At 37.4% G+C, this 23,680-nt stretch overlaps 1 protein-coding gene across 1 annotated transcript in view; it reads right to left on the bottom strand.

Annotated features, from left to right (window-relative positions):
* Positions 1 to 23,680, bottom strand: part of TMEM38B (transmembrane protein 38B) — a 67,713-nt gene that overhangs the window by 19,066 nt on the left and 24,967 nt on the right. Inside the window, exons 3-5 of the mRNA XM_007178251.3 lie at positions 9,315 to 9,499; positions 8,402 to 8,492; positions 2,621 to 2,738 (exon numbers count right to left, since the gene is read on the bottom strand). Of these exons, the coding sequence (XP_007178313.1) occupies positions 2,621 to 2,738; positions 8,402 to 8,492; positions 9,315 to 9,499 (394 nt within the window). The remainder of the gene's footprint in view (positions 1 to 2,620; positions 2,739 to 8,401; positions 8,493 to 9,314; positions 9,500 to 23,680) is intronic.

Genomic DNA, 23,680 nt, shown 5'->3' with positions numbered 1-23,680 from the left:
GCCAAGACAATTCAATGAGGGAAAGAGCAGTCTTTTCAATAAATGGTGCTTGAACAACTAGATATCCCATACACAAAAATTAACTCAAAACAGATCACAGAGCTAAATATAAGAGCTAAAACTATAAGTCTCTTAGAAGGAAACATAGAGGTAAATCTTTTTGACCTTAGATTTGGCAATGGGTTCTTAGATATGACACCAGAAGCATACACAACAAAAGAGAAAATATGCAAATTGGACTTTATCAAAATTTTAAAATTTTGTGCTTCCAAGGACACTATGAAGAAAGTGAAAAGACACCTCACAGAATAGGAGAAAACATTTACAAACCAGAAATCTAATAAGGGTCCAGTATCCAGAGTATATAAAGAAATTTTACAACTCAACATTAAAAAGACAAATGCCATGATTAAAAAGGGCAAATGATCTGAACAGATATTTTTCCAAAGAAAATATACAAATGGCCAACAAGCACATAAAAAATGCTCAACATCATTAGTCATCAGGGAAATAGAAATCAAAATAACAATGAATTGCTTCTTCACAACCACTAGGATGGCTATAAGAAAGATATGCATTGGTTAAGGATGTGGTGAACTTAGAACTCTCACATACATTGCTGGTGGGAATGTAAAATGATGAAGCCACTTTGGAAAACAGTCTGTTAGTTCCTCAAAAGATTAAACGTTGAATTACTATATGATCTAATAATTCCATTCCTATATGCTATACCCAAGAGGAATGTAGTATATGTCCACACAAAAACGTGTACATGAATGTTCATAGCTCATTATTCATATTAGCCAAAAGGTAAAACAGCCCAAAATCCATCCACTGATAGAGAAATAAAATGTGGTATACCCATACAATGGAATATTATTTGGCAATTAAAAGGAATAACGTACTGATACATACTACAACATGGAGGAACATCAAAAACATCATGCAACAGAAAGAAACCAGTCACAGGCCACATATTGCATGATTCCACTTACATGAAATGTCAGAATAGGCAAATTTATAGACAGAAAGTAGATCAGTGGTCGTCTACAGTTGAGGGGATTGAGGGAAAATGTGAAGTGACTGCTAACAGGTATGAGGTTTATTTTGGGGTGATGAAAATGTTCTAATATCAATTGTGGTAACAGCTGCACATCTCTGTGAATATACTGAAGACCACTGAATTGTACACTTTCAATGGATGAATTGTATGGTATGTAAAATATATCTCAGTAAAAATGTTATAAAAAAATGCAGCTCAAAATTTGATGACTGGAAGAAGTCGGCACATATGAAGACATTTTGCCTCAGATATCTGAAGTACAACAACCACAGATCACCTCCACTGCAGAGACTACTGGAATAAAAACTAATGATCCCTACAGTGATTTGGTTCTTTCTAAGACATAAATTTATATAATATATACTGTTTTCCTTCTAAGCATCTCATAGGTAAGTTTTTAGCCAAAAATATCTAGGCTGAGATACAGACATCTATAAAATTTCTCTAGGCTTAAATAATAATATTTTAAAATCAATTGTCTACTCATGCATAGTGAATATATAAAAATTTTAAGAAGAAGAATAATCGGAATTAGTCTCATCATACAGCTGAAATAAAATTCGTAAGATGTGTCAGAGGGCTTCCCTGGTGGGAAGAATCCACCTGCCAATGCAGGGGACACGGGTTCGAGCCCTGGTCCAGGAAGATCCCACATGCCGCAGAGCAACTAAGCCTATGCGCCACAACTACTGAGCATGTGCACTACAACTAACGAGGCTGTGCTCTACAGCCCACGAGCCACAACTACTGAGCCCACGTGCCACAACTACTGAAGCCCGCGCTCCACAACAAGAGAAGCCACCCCAATGAGAAGCCCACGCACCACAAGAGCAGGCCCCGCTCGCCGCAACTAGAGAAAGCCCACGTGCTGCAACGAAGACCCAACACAGCCAAAAATAAATAAATAAAAATAAATAATTAATTAAAAAAGATGTGTCGGACACAGTCATAGAATGGTATATGTCATCTCAAACCATATCAACAACCAGTACAATGAAGACGAGAAAATCAGGATTCAGAGACATTAAGTAACTTGCCTATTCAGGGATTAGACAGCGAAGCTAGGATTTGAATTTAAGACTGCCTGTCTCTGAAACCTATGATCTTATACCATCTTATACTATTTCCTAACTTCAAGAAGGGATAAAGCATCCAACCGGACAACAGTAATTAAAGGGACTGACCACAAATATGTCCTAATATAAAAATTTTAAAGTTTAAAGGAACCTCAGAGAACATCTACTCCAAGAACCTCATTTTACAAATGACACAACACTTTGCAGTCTCTGATCAGCCTTGGCTATTTCCACTACTCTCTGGCCTCCAATGTAAATACTACAAAGTTGTCTGCAAATCCTTCCTGATAGCCTCAGCATAAATCAAATGAGGAATCTTAGAAGAGCTATGTTTCAGTAAGTCATGGATGTGCTGAATAACTCCCCAAAATTGGTATTTTTAGACTATAATAAAAAATAAATTTTTCTGTTACTTGCCTTATGCAGAATTTTGGTTACACAGAATTTGTAATACTGCTTTATTGCTACCTTGAACTCTTACCTTTGTGACCACAAGAAACATAGTATAGAGGAACATAAGATTATGCCTTGATATTGCCAGATGCTTGGTTTGCTGGAATGTGAAGATAACTGACCCCAGCAGGGTTACCTTGGCAGGGCTGAAAATAAAACACATTTTAACTCAATAAGTAATAAATATTATTTATCTCTATATTTCTCAAACAGTATTCTCAAAATATTAATTTAATGAGTTATTAATAGATGTTAACACAAAAATGAGTTCTGTAAATATAAAGTTTTGGGAATGCTGAGTTACATAAAGTTAAATACCTTTCTTCACAGCATAAAGTATCAAAGTTTAGAATGTTCATACATACTGTGACTTTCTGATAAAGAGAGTACGTTTCTATATGTAATATTTCTGAATTGACCACATAACACTTTTTCACAAAGGATTTGAAAGTCCCACATTCCACAGCATGATTTGGGAAAAGGATGTTAGCCCTGAAAAACCTTATAGTGCTAACCAAGCTCCTTGGGTGGGATGGGGGATGGAAAAGAAACCCCTGATTTGCAGCATTTCCTCATTTCCACGGTGTAAATACAGTCGCTCCGTGGTATTCGCAGGGAATTTGTTCCAGGACCCCCACACTTACCAAAATCCACTGATGCCCAAGTCCGTGATATAAAATGATGTAGTATTTGCATATAACTTATGCACATCCTCCCACATACTTTAAATCATCTCGATTATTTATAATACCTAATATAATGTAAATGCTATGTAAATAGTTGTAATTACAGTATAAGTACTATGTAAACCGTTATCAGTACATGGCAAATTCAAGGTTTGCTTTCTGGAACTTTCTGGAATTTTCTTTCTAATAGTTTTCATCCACAGTTGGTTAATCCACAGATGCAGAAACCATGGATACAGAGGACCAACTGTACTCCCACAGCCCACTTCAGGCTGCTGTGTGGAATGGCTCTCATAAAACTGTGAGCCAGCTCCAGCACATCACTTAGCTAACTCCAGCACAAAATATTAGCATTAGCCAATATATTAAAATTTAAAGTCTATAATAAGATGTTTATCTATTAACATATAACAAGCACTACACTTTCTTGTCATATATTGCCACATAAAGTATATCTCAGTAACAGATCATTTTCTAGCCCTTTATGCTTAAAACTAGAAAAAGATAAATAATAAACTCTTAGAATGCCATAGTATAAAATATGACAAATTTAAAAGCCCCTATAAACCACTTTATGAAAAATAAGTAGTTTGTTTAATCAGTACAAGCTAAGGATTGAGTTCAAAACACTTAGGTTTGGGTAACAGGGGTTTGGATCTTGCCTACCAATAACTGGGCAGCATTCCTGTTTTAGAACAGTGGTCCACAAACTTTTTGACTGTGCATCTCTAGTGGTAAAAGTGTTTTAAGACACTCCTTAATATATATCAATTAATTTATAAATTATGTACATGTACAACTGTATCATAAAATGTACACCAAACTGACTTTTAAAAGGATGCGATAAAAAATAAATAGTTAATTCCATTAAGACATTGTCTTAATGTCCTTTTGCTACTCTGTTTCTAATAGTTTGGTTTCTGAACCATAGTGCCTCATCATGGGCATCTTAGCATACACATATTCTACTTTGGATTGTGTTCTCTTAGAGCATAAATTCAGAAGCAATGAATCTGAGGAGCACGGATTTTGTAAACAATAAATTGAAGCAGGGGATTGGAGCAGGCCTGGGATTTAGGAAAAAGTCAATGAGATTGGTTACGAAGATCAGAATGCATTCAGAAAATTCTTATACTTATTATATTAGTTTCCTGTGAACCTAGTAAATAAGCTATCTGCTTCCAAAATACAATGGTGGAATAAGCATAGGTAAGAGCTATAGGCACTCCCACGCCAAAAGGGAGAAAACGGAAGGAAGAAAGTGATCACAGTCCTATGCAATTTCAAAATCCAGCAGGGCAAATTCCGGTAGGTTTCCAGACCCGGGAATAATCTTCTGTGGCCTGAGGCTCCATCCTCTGAGTTTACAGCTCTAATCTCTGCATTCATGGCTCTGGCTTTTGCACCCTGTGACTCCAGCCTATGGGTCTGGCCTCAGGTTTCTAGGCCCGCAGCTCCCACCTTAAAGCCATTCTTCCTTTTCCCTGAATGGTAGTACATATCGACAGCTAAAAATTTTATCAGCCTGTTTCTACCTGTAGAATTTTGGGAGTCTGACTTCTATTTCATCTTGTCTCTGTCCCTTTCAGTCCAACCTGGCAGTGTTTCTGCTGATACAACACTTTCAAAAATCTTCTGGGTTTCCTATGCATGACACAGGGGATCCACGCCATCAGTCAAGATGGTTCTTCACAGATCTTTCCTGGATAATCTCATCTCTATTCCAGGCTTCTGCTATGGTAGCTGAATGGATCCATGAATCACACGCCTAATCTCTTTTAACACTAGCAAAAGTTGTCCAGCCACACCCTTAACTTTCTCTCCACAGCAGGCTTTTCCTAAGAATGACTCTCCTAATTTTATCATCTTTTGCAATCTGGATAGGCTGAGAATTTCCCAAATCATCAGGTCTTGGTTTCTTTGTTTAGCAGTTATTCCCTCCATTCAACTCTTTCCTCTCACACTTCACTGTAAGAAGCAAGAAGAAACCAGCTCAGATCGCCAACACTTTGCTTCTGAAACTCAACTGAATATCCAAGTTCAATGCTTACAGATTATGCTTTCCACACAACTGCAGCACATATAACTAAATCACCTTTCTTCCAGTTTCCAGTATCATGTTCCTCAATTCCTCGAAGACCTCACCAGCACCTCTAACATTCATATTTTTACCAACATTCTGTTTATTACAATATATGTATTCTCTAAGACCATACAGGCTTTTTCCACTATGCAAAAGTATTTGGTAATAAATATATGAAAACATATATATATATGCATACACAAAATATCATAATGGATCCCAATGATCTCACCTGACAAATTGTTAATCATTCATTCATTCACATAATATTTACTGTCTACTATGTGATAGGTGTTTAGGATATAAGAGCAATCAAAAAAGGCAAAATCCCTATACTTTGCTTCTTGTATTCTTTGAAGCATGGAGGAAAGCCAAAGGGAGAGAAAAATAAACATAATGAATAAGTAAATTATAAAATATGATAAATGCTGTGGGAGAAATAGAGGGAAGTGTAATTTTAAGCAGGGTAGCCCTCAATGAGAAGGCAAGCTTTGAGAAAATCCTTTGAGCAAAGTAGATAAGGGAGTTGGCCACCTGAGGAAACAGATTCTAGGCAGAGAGAGAACTTAGTTTTAAGCCAGACAACACCTGGCTTGCTCAAGGACAGAGTGCAGTGAGCAAGGGAGAGAACAGTAAGAGCTGAAGTCAGAGCAAATTAGGTGCGGGAGAGACACAGATCTTGGAGGGTCTCATAGGCCATCTGGGGAGTCACTGCAAGGTTCTGAACACAGGAGAATCACAATTTGATTTCAGTTTTACAGTCCCAAGAAATGTTTCATGGAAGACGTTTCAAAGCACACACTTGAAATGAGAAAAATTTCCCCGGAATAACATTAATGCTTTATTTATAACTTATTATCGATCAAAGCTCCTTTGTTCTATTTCTAAACTACCTCATTCAAGCTTTAAGGGGTACATTCCAAGGTAAACATCCTGAAATCTACTGGTTCACTCAAACATATACTTCATCATTCATACTGCTTCTCAACCTTCATTTTTAATCCATTCTAATGAGTTTATTTTCACATGAAGACTTCCTCACCTTGCTTATTATGGCCACTAAATCCTAAGGCTTTCTTTATTGAATTGCGGGAATAGTAACTGTATTTCTCTATTTCATTTTCAGGTGCATCAGGGATACATTTGTGACTTATTTAAGACTGGGTCGGTGTCTTTAGAGAACACCTAATGATTAGATTCTCTTAAATGGGTGCAAAAGGTAGTCTGCATCGTACAAGCATAGAATGGGTTATTTCCTCTAATCTTTTTCTTATTTTTATTATGTATTGGGTTGGCCAAAAGGTTTGTTCAGTTTCTTCCGCAGATGGCTCTAGTAGCACTTAATTGTCTTTAACTTCATTCGAAACAATTTTGTTAGATTGTATGTGACAGCTGTCACATCAGCGTGCAGTTAAAAAAAGACTTATCAAAATTAGTGAATTTTTGTGTAGCCATTTTAACATTGAAGGTGGAAGAAAAAAAGCAACGTTTTCGGCATATTATGCTTTATTATTTCAAGATAGGTAAAACGCAACTGAAACACAAAAAAAGATTTGTGCAGTATATGGAGAAGGTGCTGTGACTGACTGAACATGTCAAAAGTGGACCATGAAGTTTCGTGCTGGAGATTTCTCGCTGGATGATGCTCCACAGTCGGGCAGACCAGTTGAAGTTGATAGAGACCAAATCGAAACATTAACTGAGAACAATCAACATTACACCATGCCGGAGACAGCTGACATACTCAAAATATCCAAATCAAGTGCTGAAAATCATTTGCACCAGCCTGGTTATGTTAATTGCTTTGGTGTTTGGGTTCCACATAAGTTAAGTGAAAAAAACCTTTTTGACCTTATTTCCGCAGGCAATTCTCTACTAAACGTAATGAAAATGTTCCATTTTTAAAACATATTGTGACGGGCGATGAAAAGTGGATACTGTACAATAATGTGGAACAGAAGAGATCGTGGGGCAAGTGAAATAAACCACCACCAACCACACCAAAGGCCAATCTTCATCCAAAGAAGCTGATGTTGTGTATATGGTGGGATTGGAAGGGAGTCCTCTATTATGAGCTCCTTCCGGAAAACCAAAAGATTAATTCCAAGAAGTACTGCTCCCAATTAGACCAACTGAAAGCAGCACTAGATGAAAAGTGTCCAGAATTAATCAACAGAAAATGCATAATCTTCCATCAGGATAACGCAAGACCGCATGTTTCTTTGATGACCAGGCAAAAACTGTTACAGCTTGGCTGGGAAGTTCTGATTCATCTGCCGTATTCACCAGACATTGCACCTTCGAATTTCCATTTACTTCAGTCTTTACAAAATTCTTTTAATGGAAAAAAATTTCAATTCCCTGGAAGACTGTAAAAGGCACCTGGAACAGTTCTTTGCTCAAAAACATAAAAAGTTTTGGGAAGATGAAATTACGAAATTGCCTGAAAAATGGCAGAAGGTAGTGGAACAAAAGGGTGAATACATTGTTCAATAAAGTTCTTGGTAAAAATGAAAAAAGTGTCTGTTTTTTTTAAACTTAAAAACCGAAGGCACTTTTTGGCCAACCCAATAGTTAAATTCAACTCTCACTTTTAAAGCAACTAACAGGGCTTTATGATAACGTATTGACTGTTACCATAAGCTTGACATTTCACTACCAGGAACTATGAATAATTTGAAATCTGGGTGAAAATTAATGAAAATGCCAAGAGCCTGCAATTGATTCCAGAGAATTCTGTTCCTATGTAGTTCTTGCTCCATAAATACACACTCTTCCCACAGTTCTACAGTTTTTGTTTGGTTTTATTTTCTAAGAGGAGGAACCCACAGAAAAAGGAATCAATATTTATTTTAAAAGCTACATTTAAGAGAGCAGACTTCTTGAAAAACTTAGGTTTCCTGGTTTTCTTCCCATTATCCTTTTATTTATTTGTTTGTTTGTTTCACCCACATTTAGAGATCCCAAAATGTTTTTTAAAATAAATTGGTAAGATTTAAGGATAAAAGGCCAAGTCTCAGTACAGTCTATACCAACTCACTAGGACATCTTCAGCCGATGAATGTCAGCTTCTGGTTTCCAACAGCCTTTTACCAACTGCTCAAAATTCGTGATAATGCTACCACCTGCACCTAAAAAGAACAACATAAAACAAGAATACTTAACCAAACTTTCTTGAGAAAATATATGAAATAAAGCCATAATTCTATCTTTTGACTTAAAATTCCAAGAGGATCTCCAAAATATGATTCTTGGGAGGGAGAAAAAAGTTGCCTTGTACATTTATGATACAGAGACAATTACAATTCTTTCATGGTAACTGTCTATTGTACTACAATTAAGGTTAAAATTGGGGCCTCGGACAGAGATGTGGCTAGATGTTTGTTTCTGACCTGAAAAAGTAAACTCCTCTGCTTTATCATTTCCTTTTCTGATTTTAGTTTTAGGTGCAGTACACTGTCACAATAGATTGAGAAATTTATTCAGTTCCAACATACAATAAAGGTAGGTAATGCAGAGTGAACATGAACCCATAATCAATCACATTTACTATTTCAGGTTATTCAGGATGAAAAAAGCGAGGAAAAAATAAAAAACAGCGCAAAGTTTTTTAATTACACGTGCCACATAATTTCTTATGTAAACTTGTTTTATTTATGATGGTGTCTACACCTTAATTAACTATGAATCCCTCTGGTTATGGCTGCTAATCAAACCAATAATAAATATGCTATTTTTAAGACAATCAGGCTCAAAAGAATGGCTGATGACTAGTACTAGTGAATACTGCCAGTTTTGAATTAACTTTACCAGCCAACAGAAACAAGGCTTCCATCTTCCAAAAAAAGACTGTTATTAAAGTATGTGGTCCCCATTAATTTAACTAGAGAATTGTTCAGTAGTTGTAGTACACCAATAACAGAATATTTATGAACACATATTGTTAATATTACCTCGGGCCCATCCAATAGCTATCATGACTATCCAGCCATTTTTGTAATAGCTATTAGCATGGGTGACTCCACCTACTATTTTCCAAGTTCTGGTCACTTCCTTCATTCCCGCAGCCAAGAGTTGAACAGGTAGGAATGAATATCCCTGGGAAACAAGGTCACAGGGGCAAAAAAAAATCATATACCTGAAATTAAAATTTAAATATTTTAATACATGAGTGGAATCATAAGAACAAAAATAAAAATCCAGAATATCAGCAATAACAATTTGATAAAACACAACACATGGAATTATCCATATAAACATGGAATTTGCCTGCAAGAAGACCACAGATTGGGTAAAGTCAATTTTTTTTTTTTTTTTTTGGCTACTCCGTGCAGCATGTGGGATCTTAGTTCTCTGACCAGGGATCAAACCCGTGCCCCCTGCAGGGGAAGCACAGGATGTTAACCACTAGACCACCAGGGAAGTCCCAAAGTCAATTTTTTAAAATCACATGAAGCACATAAAATAATCTGCCAAAAAGTCATAATCAAAGGGGAATATAAATTTTGTACTTCTGAGTACTCTATAAATGCAAAACGTATTCACTGAGTTCCTAATTTGTGACTACACTAGTCTAGAAGCTAAGTGCTGAATCCACCAACAAAATTAAGCAAGTGTATAATCACTTCTGGTTTGGGGCTTCTCTAGGTAGAGTGTGTGGTCTTTGGAAAAGGAATTAGAAAAGGGACCTTAGTAGCTGAGCAAGGGACACCATTTCAACCCCACTTACATCTTCACCTGTGCCCCTTTGTGCATAAACTGCAACCTATACAGAGAAAGGTCATTGCTCTCAAGGAGACAGATTCACTCATGTTAAGGAAAAACTTATTTTCATATGGCTAAAAGAATATGAAGCTTGTTCTTCAATTTAGCTGAGTAAGTTTAAGTTTTGACCAATTAAGTTGTGACGTTAGTTTAAGAATAATTCACTCCTCCTCAGGTGAATTATTTTTTGAAGCCTCATTTGTTCTAAACACCTGTTCAACAATTTAACAGTAGTGTTGATTGGAAAACACAGTACTTTTTCCCCCCATTCCTAAAATACTCTCTGGCAGACAATTTTGTGCTTAAAGCAGAACATTTATCTTGATACAGAATACACTGCAAGAAAGAAGTACTCTATCTCTTCTAAAAGAAGTTGTTAACCTTATCGTAATTCATGGCTCATAAAGTCCGAATTCCTAAAAGTATTCATGGAATATGAAATCCTGTTTGCCAAAACACTGCTTCAGAGACCCAATATAAGATGAAATGGTTTGTTCAGCCTGAAGCACCCTCTCTTCTTCAACTCCACTTACCAATTCCTTCCTATTCTTCAAGATGCCACTTAAATACTACCATATACATTGACTTTGGGAGTTTTGTTTTAGTTAATATTCTCAGTTCTGACTAAATTCTGATGGTTCTGTACAACTAAAACAATTGGTTCCTATACTTCAACATAGCTCTTTAGACATTTTTCTTTATGATATATAAAGGCTATAATACTCATATTATAACAGTCCTTAGATGGCAGGAATCATTCATCTTGTTACCCCCTGAAACTCAGCATAATAAAAAGTAGCCCTGGACTTCCCTGGTGGCACAGTGGTTAAGAATCCGCCTGCCAATGCAGGGGACACGGGTTCGAGCACTGGTCCAGGAAGATCCCACATGCCACGGAGAAACTAAACCTATGTGCCACAACTACTGAGCCTGCACTCTAGAGCCCACGAGCCACAACTACTGAGCCTACATGCCACAACTACTGAAGCCTGCGGGCCTAGAGGCTGTGCTCCGCAACAAGAGAAGCCACCACAATGAGAAGCCCACGCACCACAACGAAGAGTAGCCACTGCTCGGCACAACTAGAGAAAGCCCATGTGCAGCAATGAAGACCCTATGCAGCCAAAAATAAATAAATAAATAAATAAATGTATTTTTAAAAAAACAGTAGGCTTGAGTTAAATCATTTATTAGCAGTTAAAAAATTAGCAGGAGGCAAAACAAAATATATCAAATCAAAGAATCATTTGATAATTAAAGAGTTTGAGACAAAGGAATAAATTATCTAAAAGTAGTAAAAAGCTTTTCAAAAATGACTGGTATTATATAAAATCTTTAATGTTCATATAACATTTTGAAAGCCTCTATACAAGTCTCTCTTTAAATATGGAACAAATTTCCAGGAAGTTGGCTAGGTGCCAGGGGCAAAGAAAAAGAGTTACGCCTAAGCACTTTTTAAATGTATTTTTAAATAAAATAAAAATATTTTGGTATCCACTCTAGATTAGATTAAGACAGGGAGATCTGGTTTCACTTTAGCAGCAATGAATGCTCAAAATACTCAAACAAAAAAACAACAAAACAACAATAATACAAACGACCCCATTTTCATTCTCTACACCAAGACTATCTTCAACGTGAGTTAAAAGGCTACACTATTACAAGAGCAATCTTGGACTTCTTTTTTTTTTTTGGCTGTGTCACGGGGCATGTGGGATCTTAGTTCTCCAACTAGGGTTAAACCCCGTGCCCCCTGCAGTGGAAGCACAGAGTCTTAACCACTGGACCACCAGGGAAGTCCCAATCTTGGACTTTTTATATTCAACTATGTGACATTATGGCATATGGTCTAAAATTGGTAATTATTGCTATTGCTAATAAATAAGTCTTTATTGCATCAATCAGATACAGTAAGTCCCCTACATCTGAACCTTCAAGTTGCGAACTTTCAAAGATGTGAACGTGCGTTCCCATGTCCAATCACATAAGGTAGTTCACGTGTCTGGCACACATTGTCACATGCATACGTCCTCTACAAGTGGTTGTGTTCTGTGTAATTTACTGCACAGTACTGTATAGAGTACAGTAGTACAGTATCTTTATTTCAAGCCCAGGATATCCGGGAGCAAGCGTTAAAAGCAGCAGTGATGTAGCTGGTACTGCTAAGAAGAGCCAAGCAATAAGGACGGAAACAAAAGTAAAACAATTGAGTGGAGTGAGGCGAAAAGATGGTAGATGTCATTCGTTCTTATAACACGAATTGTTCAACCATTAGCATGATTCTAAAGAACAAGGACAAGATCATGTAACACAAAGTCTGCCGTGCCGAAGATGTCGACAATAATATCGAAGAAGCGTGGAAAAGTGATGGAGGAGATGGAGAAACTTCTCAGTGTGTGGATGCAGGATCAGCATCAGCGTCAAGTCCCGCTCAGCTTAATGCTGATTCAAGAGAAAGCTAAAAGCCATCATGAAGACTTGAAGAAGAAACATGGCAAAGAATCAGAGGGCACACCTTTTAATGCCAGCCATGGCTGGTTTCATCAGTTTAAGGCAGAGCCAACCTTCACAACGTAAAAGTAAGTGGCGAGGCAGCAAGTGCAGATACGGTAGCTGCCCGAGAATTTCCTGAAACACTTAAAGAAATTATTGATGAAGGTGCATATTTACCCAAGCAGGTTTTTAATGTGGATGAGACAGGACTGTACTGGAAGAGGATGCCAAACTGAAGTTACATCAGTAAGGAGGAAGAGTTGATGTCAGGCTATAAAACAGCAAAGTATAGGCCAACTCTGTTGTTTGGTGGCAATGCTTCCGGCGATATGAAGCTGAAGCCTCTCTTAGTTTATCATTCAGAGAACCCAAGAACCCTTAAACACATAGCCAAGGGCTCTCTTCCTGTTGTGTGGAAGAGTAATAACCCTAACCCTGAGTTACACAGGCCATTTTCCAGGACTGGTTTTTCTAGCACCTTAGCCCAGAGGTAGAGAAATATTGCTTGGCAAAGGACATCCCATTCAACATTCTTTTGCTGCTCCGGGCCACCCCCCATTCATGGATGACTTTCATCCCAACCTCAAAGTAGTGCATCTGTCACCAAATACTATGTTGCTCATCCACCCTATGGACCAGGGAGTTATACCAACTTTCAAGAAATATTATTTACATCACACTTTTCATCAGGCAGTAAAGGTGAGTGATGGATCAGGAACAACCCTGCAACATTCTTGGAAGGACTATAACATCTACAAGGTCATAAAAAATATCAACTTTGCTTGGCGTGAGGTTATGGCCATCACCATGACTGGGGTTTGGAAGAACCTTTGCCCACAGTTTGTTCATGATTTTCGTGGATTTGAGAAGGTGGATGAGGAGTCCAAAGAGGTCTTCAGCAACTTAGTGACCCTCAGCGAGTAGCTGGCGCTAGATCTCCAAGAAGACGACTTCAATGAACTCCTTGCTGTGCAACATGAGGAGCTTACTAATGAAGACCTGATGGAACTGGAGGCCCAGAGAAAGGACAAAGAGAGACAAGAGGAAGAAAAAGTAACTGAAGAACTGAAGAGATTCATGACGCAGGAAATGGCAAGGGGATTTTCTTTATTTGAGGAGGCACTGTTAGTCCTACCCAGACATCACTGGATTGCTTTTTCAAGAGAGTAGATAGAACTGAATCTAGAAAGGAACCAGGACCTGTGCCATCAACGTCAGGCCTGAGTGAAATTGCAGCTTGCCCTCTGTCTCCTATTGCTGATGATCCTTCAGCTCTGCCATCTCCCACCTCCTCTCCCTCTTCCAGTCAGTAACTCTTCTTGCTTGTTCACTCGGTGCCAACCCCTGTATGCCAGCTCTTGTACAGTACAACTGTACTTTTCAAGGTACTGTACTGTAAGATTTTAAATGTTTTCTTTATTTTTGTGTTTGTTTTTTATGTATTATTTGTGGAAAAGTATTATACACCTATTACAGTACAGTACTATATAGCCAAATGTTAGTTACATACCTAGGCTAACTTTGTTGGACTTACAAACAAGTTGCACTTAAGAACCAGCTCTCAGAACTGAACTCATTTGTATGTAGGGGACCTACTGTATTTCTAAAGTATACCTATAATACGCTAATATTTTAAACAGAAAACAGTTCTTGTTTCAATTGTTAAATAGCCACAGGGCAAAAGAACAACTGTTTATTGTGCTCAGTAGACTTACAAGTAAGCAGATCAGACCAGTGGTGCCCTAAATAGCCATTCCTGCTCTATAACACAAGTCACCTTTTTAAAATTCCTTCAGTGACTCACTCAACATGCATTAAGAAATCATCATGTCCCTCATTCTGTAAAGATTACAATTTCATCTTAAACTAAAATTGTAACATCTATGGAACTTTCAACTTGTAAAGTGCTTAAAGAAAACATATCAGAAATGAAGGACTAGAACATATCAGACATGAAATGGAACGAGAAGGCAATTTATTTCTCATACATTTTTAAGTCTAAGTGACTTAATCTAAGTGATTAACATAGAGAAAAAAATGACAAAGAAGAGTGTTAAATAACAGAAGTTAGTCTAAAACAAGATACAGGAATTCAGCTTGGTGGTTTGACAGAGGAATGTGCAGTCCCAGCTCTGCCCCTTCCTCCGGCCGTTTTCTTGTAAACAAGGTATCCTCGGGAAGCTCTGTGGGAGGCTTGCTTTAGGGTCTTGGTGTTCTGGCCATGTGTCAGGCCTAAGCCTCTTAGGTGGGAGAGCCAAGTTTAGAACACTGGACCACCAGAGACCTCCCAGCCCCACGTAATAACAATCGGCAAAAGCTCTCCAAGAGATCTCCATCTCAATGCAAAGACCTGGCTCCACTCAAAGATCAGCAAGCTCCAGTGCTGGACACCCCATGCCAAACAACTAGCAAGACAGGAACACAACCTCACCCATTAGCAGAGAGGCTGCCTAAAATCATAATAAGTTCACAGACACCCCAAAACACAACACCGGACATGGTCTTGCACACAAGAAAGACAAAATCCAGCCTCAACCACCAGAACACAGGTACCAGTCCCCTCCACCAGGAAGCCTACACAACCCACTGAACCAACCTTACCCACTGGAGGCAGACACCAAAAACAACGGCAACTACAAACCCACAGACTGCTAAACGGAGACCCCACACACAGTAAGTGAAGCAAAATGAGAAGGCAGAGAAATACTCAGCAGATGAAGGAGCAAAGTAAAAACCCACCAGACCAAACAAATGAAGAGGAAATAGGCAGTCTACCTGAAAAAGAATTCAGAGTAATAATAGTAAAGATGATCCAAAATCTTGGAAATAGAATGGAAAAAATACAAGAAACGTTTAACAAGGACCTAGAAGAACTAAAGAGCAAACAAACAGTGATGAACAACACAATAAATGAAGTTAAAAATTCTCTAGAAGGAATCAATAGCAGAATAACTGAGGCAGAAGAAAGGATAAGTGACCTGGAAGATAAAATAGTGGAAATAACTACCACAGAGCAGAATAAAGAAAAAAGAATGAAAAGAATTGAGGACATTCTCAGAGACCTCTGGGACAACATTAAACACAACAACATTCGAATTATAGGGGTCCTAGAAGAAGAAGAGAAAAAGAAAGGGTCTGAGAAAATATTTCAAGAGATTATAGTTGAAAACTTCCCTAACATGGGAAAGGAAATAGTCAATCAAGTCCAGGAAGCGCAGAAAGTTCCATACAGGATAAATCCAAGGAGAAACACGCCAAGACACATATTAATCAAACTATCAAAAATTAAATACAAAGAAAAAATATTAAAAGCAGCAAGGGAAAAGCAACCAATAACGTACAAGGGAATCCCCATAAGGTTAACAGCTGATCTTTCAGCAGAAACTCTGCAAGCCAGAAGGGAGTGGCAGGACATATTTAAAGTGATGAAAGGGAAAACCCTACAACCAAGATTACTCTACCAGGCAAGGATCTCATTCAGATTCAATGGAGAAATTAAAACCTTTACAGACAAGCAAAAGCTAAGACAATTCAGTACTACCAAACCAGCTTTACAACAAATGCTAAAGGAACTTCTCTAGGCAGCAAACACAAGAGAAGGAAAAGACCTACAATAACAAACCCAAAACAATTAAGAAAATGGTAATAGGAACACACATAGATAATTACCTTAAGTGTAAATGGCTTAAATGCTCCAAACAAAAGACACAGACTGGCTGAATGGATACAAAAACAAGACCCGTATATATGCTGCCTACAAAAGACCCACTTCAGACCTAGGGACACGTACAGACTGAAAGTGAGAGGATGGAAAAAGATATTCCATGCATGGAATGCATTTCCATGCATTCCATGCATGGAAATCAAAAGAAAGCTGGGGTAACGATACTCATATCAGATAAAATAGACTTTAAAATAAAGACTATTACAACAGACAAAGAAGGACACTACATAACGATCAAGGGATCAATCCAAGAAGAAGATGTAACAATTGTAAATGCGTATGAACCCAGAATAGGAGCACCTCAATACATAAGGCAAATGCTAACAGCCACAAAAGGGGAAATCGACAGTAGCACAATAATAGTAGGAGACTTTAACACCCCACTTTCACCAATGGACAGATCATCCAAAATGAAAATAAATAAGAAAATGCAAGCTTTAAATGACACATTAAACAAGATGGACTTAATTGATATTTATAGGACATTCCATCCAAAAACAACAGAGTAAACACTCTTCTCAAGTGCTCATGGAACATTCTCCAGGATAGATCATATCTTGGGCCACAAATCAAGCCTTGGTAAACTTAAGAAAATTTAAATCGCATCAAGTATCTTTTCTGACCACAACGCTATGAGACTAGATATCAATTACAGGAAATATCCTGTAAAAAAAATACAAACACATGGAGGCTAAACAATACACTACTAAATAACCAAGAGATCACTGAAGAAATCAAAAAGGAAATCAAAAAATACCTAGAAACAAATGACAATGAAAACACGATGACCCAAAACCTATGGGATGCAGCAAAAGCAGTTCTAAGAGGGAAGCTTATAGCAATACAATCCTACCTCAAGAAGCAAGAAACATCTCAAATAAACGACCTAACCTTACACCTAAAGCAATTAGAGAAAGAAGAACAAAAAAAAAAAAAAAACAAAGTTAGAAGAAGGAAAGAAATCATAAAAATGAGATCAGAAATAAATGAAAAAGAAATGAAGGACATAAGAGCAAAGATCAGTAAAACTAAAAGCTGGTTCTTTGAGAAGATAAAATTGATAAACCATTGGCCAGACTCTTCAAGAAAAAAGGGAAAAGGCTCAAATCAACACAATTACAAATGAAAACGGAGAAGTAACAACTGACACTGCAGAAATACAAAGGACCATGAGAGATTACTACAAGCAACTGTATGCCAATAAAATGGACAACCTGGAAGAAATGGGCAAACTCTTGGAAAAGCACAACCTTCCGACTGAACCAGGAAGAAATAGAAAACATAAACAGACCAGTCACAAGCACTGAAATTGAAACTGTGATTAAAAATCTTCCAACAAACAAAAGCTTAGGACCAGATGGCTTCACAGGCGAATTCTATCAAACATTTAGAGAAGACCTAACACCTATCCTTCTCAAACTCTTCCAAAATATTGCAGATGGAGGAACACTCCCAAACGCATTCTACAAGGCCACCATCACCTAATACCAAAACCAGACAAAGATGTCACAAAGAAAGAAAACTACAGGCCAATATCACTGATGAACACAGATGTAAAAATCCTCAACAAAAAACTAGCAATCAGAATCCAACAGCACATTAAAAGGATCATACACCATGATCAAGTGGGGTTTATCCCAGGAATGCAAGGATTCTTCAATATACGCAAATCAATCAACATGATACACCATATTAACAAACTGAAGGAGAAACACCATATGATCATCTCAACAGATGCAGAAAAAGCTTTCAACAAAATTCAACACCCATTTTTGATAAAAACCCTCCAGAAAGTAGGCATAGAGGGAACTTACCTCAACATAATAAAGGCTATATATGACAAACCTACAGCCAACATCGTTCTCAATGGTGAAAAACTAAAACCATTTCCACTAAGATCAGGAACAAGACAAGGTTGCCCACTCTCACCACTATTATTCAACATAGTTTTGGAAGTTTTAGCCATAGCAATCAGAGAAGAAAAAGAAATAAAAGGAATCCAGGGCTTCCCTGGTGGCGCAGTGGTTGAGAGTCTGCCTGCTAATGCAGGAGACACGGGTTCGAGCCCTGGTCTGGGAAGATCCCACATGCCACGGAGCGGCTGGGCCCGTGAGCCACAGCTGCTGAGCCTGCGCGTCTGGAGCCTGTGCCCCGCAACGGGAGGGGCCGCGATAGTGAAAGGCCCGCGCACCGCGATGAAGAGCGGTCCCCGCACCGCGATGAAGAGTGGCCCCCACTTGCCGCAACTAGAGAAAGCCCTCGCACGAACCGAAGACCCAGCACAGCCAAAAATAAAAAAAAAAATAAATTAATTAATTAAATAAATAAATTTAAAAAAAAAAAAAAAAAAAAAAAAGGAATCCAAATTGGAAAAGAAGAAGTAAAACTGTCACTGTTTGCAGATGACATGATACTATACATACAGAATCATAATGATGCCACCAGAAAACTACTAGAGCTAATCAATGAAGTTCGTAAAGTAGCAGGATACAAAATTAATGCACAGAAATCTCTTGCATTCCTATACACTAATGACAAAAATCTGAAAGAAAAATTAAGAAAACACTCCCATTTACCACTGCAATAAAAAGAATAAAATACCTAGGAATAAACCTACCTAAGGAGACAAAAAACCTGTATGCAGAAAACTATAAGACACTGATGAAAGAAACAGATGGAGAGACATACCATGCTCTTGCAATGGAAGAATCAACACTGTGAAAATGACTATACTACCCAAAGCGATCTACAGATTCAATACAATCCCTATCAAACTACCAATGGCATTTTTTACAGAACTAGAACAAAAAACTTCACAATTTGTATGGAAACACAAACGACCCTGAATAGCCAAAGCAATATTGAGAAAGAAAAATGGAGCTGGAGGAATCAGGCTCCCTGACTTCAGACTATACTACAAAGCTACAGTAATCAAGACAGTATGGTACTGGCAGAAAAACAAAAATACAGATCAATGGAACAGGATAGAAAGCCCAGAGATAAACCCATGCACATATGGTCACCTTATCTTCGATAAAGGAGGCAAGAAAATACAATGGAAAAAAGACAGCCTCTTCAATAAGTGGTGCTGGGAAAACTGGACAGCTACATGCAAAAGAATGAAATTAGAGCACTCCCTAATACCATACACAAAAATAAACTCAAAATGGATTAAAGACCTAAATGTAAGGCCAGACACTATAAAACTCTTACAGGAAAACATAGGCAGAACATTCCATGACATAAATCACAGCAAGATCCTTTTTTGGCTCACCTCCTAGAGAAATGGAAATAAAAACAAAAATAAACAAATGGGACCTAATGAAACTTAAAAGCTTTTGCACAGCAAAGGAAAACATAAAGAAGATGAAAAGACAACCCTCAGAATGGGAAAAAATATTTGCAAATGAAGCAACTGACAAAGGATTAATCTCCAAAACATACAAGCAAATCATGCAGCTCAATATCAAAAAAACAAGCAACCCAACCCAAAAATGGGCAGAAGACCTAAACAGACATTTCTCCAAAGAAGATATACAGATTGCCAACAAACACATGAAAGGATTCTCAACATCACTAATCATTAGAGAAATGCAAATCAAAACTACAATGAGGTATCACCTCACACCTGTCAGAATGGGCATCATCAAAAAATCTACAAACAGTAAGTGCTGGAGAGGGTGTGGAGAAAAGGGAACCCTCTTGCACTGTTGGTGGGAATGTCAGTTGATACAGCCACTATGGAGAACAGTATGCAGGTTCCTTAAGAAACTAAAAATAGAACTACCATACAACCCAGCAATCCTACTACTGGGCATATACCTTGAGAAAACCATAATTCAAAAAGAGACACATATCACAGTGTTCACTGCAGCCCTTTTTACAGTAGCCAGGACATGGAAGCAATCTAAGTGTCCATCAACAGATAAATGGATAAAGATGTGGCAATATATAAATGCAATATTACTCAGCCATAAAAAGAAACAAAATTGAGGTATTCGTAGTGAGGTGGATGGACCTAGAGTCTGCCATACAGAGTGAAGTAAGTCAGAAAAACAAATACCGTATGCTAACACATATATATGGAATCTAAAAAAAAAATGGTTCTGAAGAACCTGGGGGCGGGACAGGAATAAAGACGCAGACATACAGAATGGACTTGAGGACATGGCAAGTGGTAAGGGTAAGCTGGGGCAAAGTGAGAGAGTAGCACTGACATATATACACTACCAAATGTAAAACAGATAGCTAGTGGGAAGCAGCTGCATAGCACAGGGAGATCAGCTTGGTGTTTTGTGACTGCCTAGAGGGGTGCGATAGTGAAGGTGGGAGGCAGACGCAAGAGTGAGGAGATATAGGTATATATGTATACGTACAGCTGATTCACTTTGTTATACAGCAGCAACTAACACAACACTGTAAATCAATTATACCCCAATAAAGATGTTAAAAATAAAGTAAAACAGGATACAAGCAGGATGCGAGTTCACTGACAAAAGAAAGCTAACCCAGTTTAAGTAGGAAAGACGAAATTAGAATTTAGGTTAATACCAAGAGTTGAGCTTCCTACGGTTAGTCTCTGAGAACTGTTTTCACCCTCCCTTAATTTCCCTCCTCTGACTACCAAAACAGTATGACTTAACTAGGCTAAAACAGAACAGTAAGCTTAATACAGTTCATATTAGTTCAATACGAGAGCTTTGCTCTTGCTCTTACTACTCTAACAAATTAATAATTTTATGTATATGCTTTGAAAAAGACTATTACAGAATGACAGACCTATAAAACTATACCTTTTGTTGTATTTTTCCTCATAAAAATGCAGTCTCAGTTATGCAAATGTGCAATATATAACTGATACTTGGAAGTTAAAGGAAAACAAAATGGGGCATAAAAATCAATACACAGAAAAATTACAAAATATTTATTTCCCCCCAGAAACAGTTTTCAAAAAGAAAAATCCTATGAAAGGGTACACTGTCTTCCAAACAATATTAAACATACTATGACATGCCAAGTTATTGTTTCCCTTTGCCAGTAGATGGTGCTAATCTCCAAATGTGAGCACTATGAGCTACTGCACTAAAGGTGACCTTGCCAATAAGTACATTCACATACTCCCTTAGTTTAGCTTGCTAGAGTTTAAAGTACATTACAAACATCATTTTAATTTCCCAAATTAAAATCAAATGAAGCAAAGATTACACATTTGTTCTCAACAATAAAACCTTAAAAAAAGAAAAGAGTAAACTATACTATGTCTTTAAGCAAGTATCATTTTTTATATTTAAGGGTCTGTGAGCACAAAGACAATGTCAGTATTTCCCAAGTCCAAAACAATACACTGCATAGTGCAGACTAAAGGACTAGGTAGCCTAGGTTTGAATGCTGGCTCCAGCTACTAGATATCTGTGATTCCTTGGGCAAGTTATTTAACCCTTCTTGCCTCAGATTCCTCATTTATTAAATGAAAATAACAGAGAGCCTACCTCACCAGTTTCTTGTGAGGTTAAATAAGATAATAAATGTAAAGCACTTAGAAAAGTGTCTGTACTACAGCAGTGGCTGCTCTTGTTGTTTTGTAATGCCCAACAACTAGAATCAATAAAAATGCTCATCAGAAGAATAAATAAAATACAGTTATTAATATAATAGATTATACAACAGTGAGAAGGAATGTACTATAGCTACTAGCAAAACACAGATGAATCTTAGTAATATAATGTTGAATGAAAAAAAGTCCTAGAGAACTATATAGAGTATAATACCCCATTTTAAAATAGGGCCAAAAACAAATAAAACTAAAAGAATCTATTGTTTAGATATTCATATATAAAATATACACCTTTTTAAAAAATACAAACACAAAGATAAACACAGGGTAGAGGTTAACTGTGGAAAAATTGCAAAGAGATGGGATTGGGGAGAGAAATATAAGTATATAAGTTATTGGTAAAGTCCAGTTCTTAGATTAAGTACAATACAGTGGTAATGTAAATTATTATAATCATTTTGGGAAATGATTTCTCATTATCTAGTAGAGCTTAAAAATCACTTTCCCTATAACTCAGTAAATCTACTATTAAGCTATATCAAGAGAAAATCTTACCCATGTACATCATGTTCTTAGCAATACTGTAATAGAAAAAATACTAGAAACAACTCTATGTCAACAGAGAAATGGATGAATATACGATGACGATTCATTCTGATAAGCTATACAGAAGTGAAAAGTAATAAATTACAAGCATACACAATAAGACTGAATCTCAGGAACAGAGGCTGAACAAAAAAAGCAAGTCACTGAAAAATACATACATATGATTCCATTTATAAAATTTTCAAAAACTATATTATTTAGAAAAATATATGTCAGAACTGCATAGAAAAGTAAAGGAATGAAAGGTACAAAATTAAGGGTAATTGTTACCTATGAGTAAGGAAGAGAAAAGATGGGATCGGGCTGAGGGTGGAGGGTCATACGGGGACATCAAAACTAATGGCAACTGTTCTGGGAAGATGGTGGCAGCAGTAGTTGCCTAGATTTTGATCTCTTCAAATCCCCTCATAAAAACAGGGCAACTAGATAGCAAAGCCAAAATCCCATCCGTAGCACTTACAACAAAACTATGTGACAAGGTATCCCTTTAAATCCCAAAATGCAAATGGGTAAAGGCAAATCACCAGCATCCATAGAACTAAACTGCTTGGCAGGAAGAAGAAAGCAGCAAGGTGGCAACTAATGGACCTAAGAACAAAACAGCTTCAAAATAGCTAATGGGAATTCACTAGAAAGCACAGCAGGCCAATCTGGAAAACAACAACAGCTGAAACTGGAAGGATTCTAACATTTCCAATACCAGGTGAGACAAAGGGTCCATGATAACGTCTGAAGGGGTTGGACCAATGTAGTCCCTGTGAACTTTGAAAACGATCCACCCAGGCTCCCTTCTAGAACAAGTCCAATAATAAGAAGAAACTGCTGATGTAGAATCAAAACTGAGCAGGATAGAACAACAAAAGAAGGGGAAGGTCTAGACCAAACTGGGGAAGGGGAAAAGACCCAGGAAATCTCAGAAAGCAGGTCATCATCTTTTGAACACTACATAAAAACAACAGACACAGGACAAGAGCTCTATGAAGTCAGAAAATCTTTCCTGAATTCCACTTTATCTTGAAGGTTCAAGAAACCTGATTTCACATAAAAATTACCAACAGAAAAGTATCAAGGTCAAACCCCATACACATTTATTATAAGAGAAAAAAAAATCCCTACAATGAAAGTATTCGGGAAAATGGGTCCACAAAACAGGTCAAAACTGCAACCTCCTATTTCAA

The sequence above is a fragment of the Balaenoptera acutorostrata genome, chromosome 6, assembly GCF_949987535.1.
Source record: "Balaenoptera acutorostrata chromosome 6, mBalAcu1.1, whole genome shotgun sequence".
Classification (NCBI taxonomy): Eukaryota; Metazoa; Chordata; class Mammalia; order Artiodactyla; family Balaenopteridae; genus Balaenoptera; species Balaenoptera acutorostrata.
The sequence above is the reverse complement of the archived record's forward strand: the minus strand, read 5'-3'. Positions and strand labels throughout refer to the sequence as shown.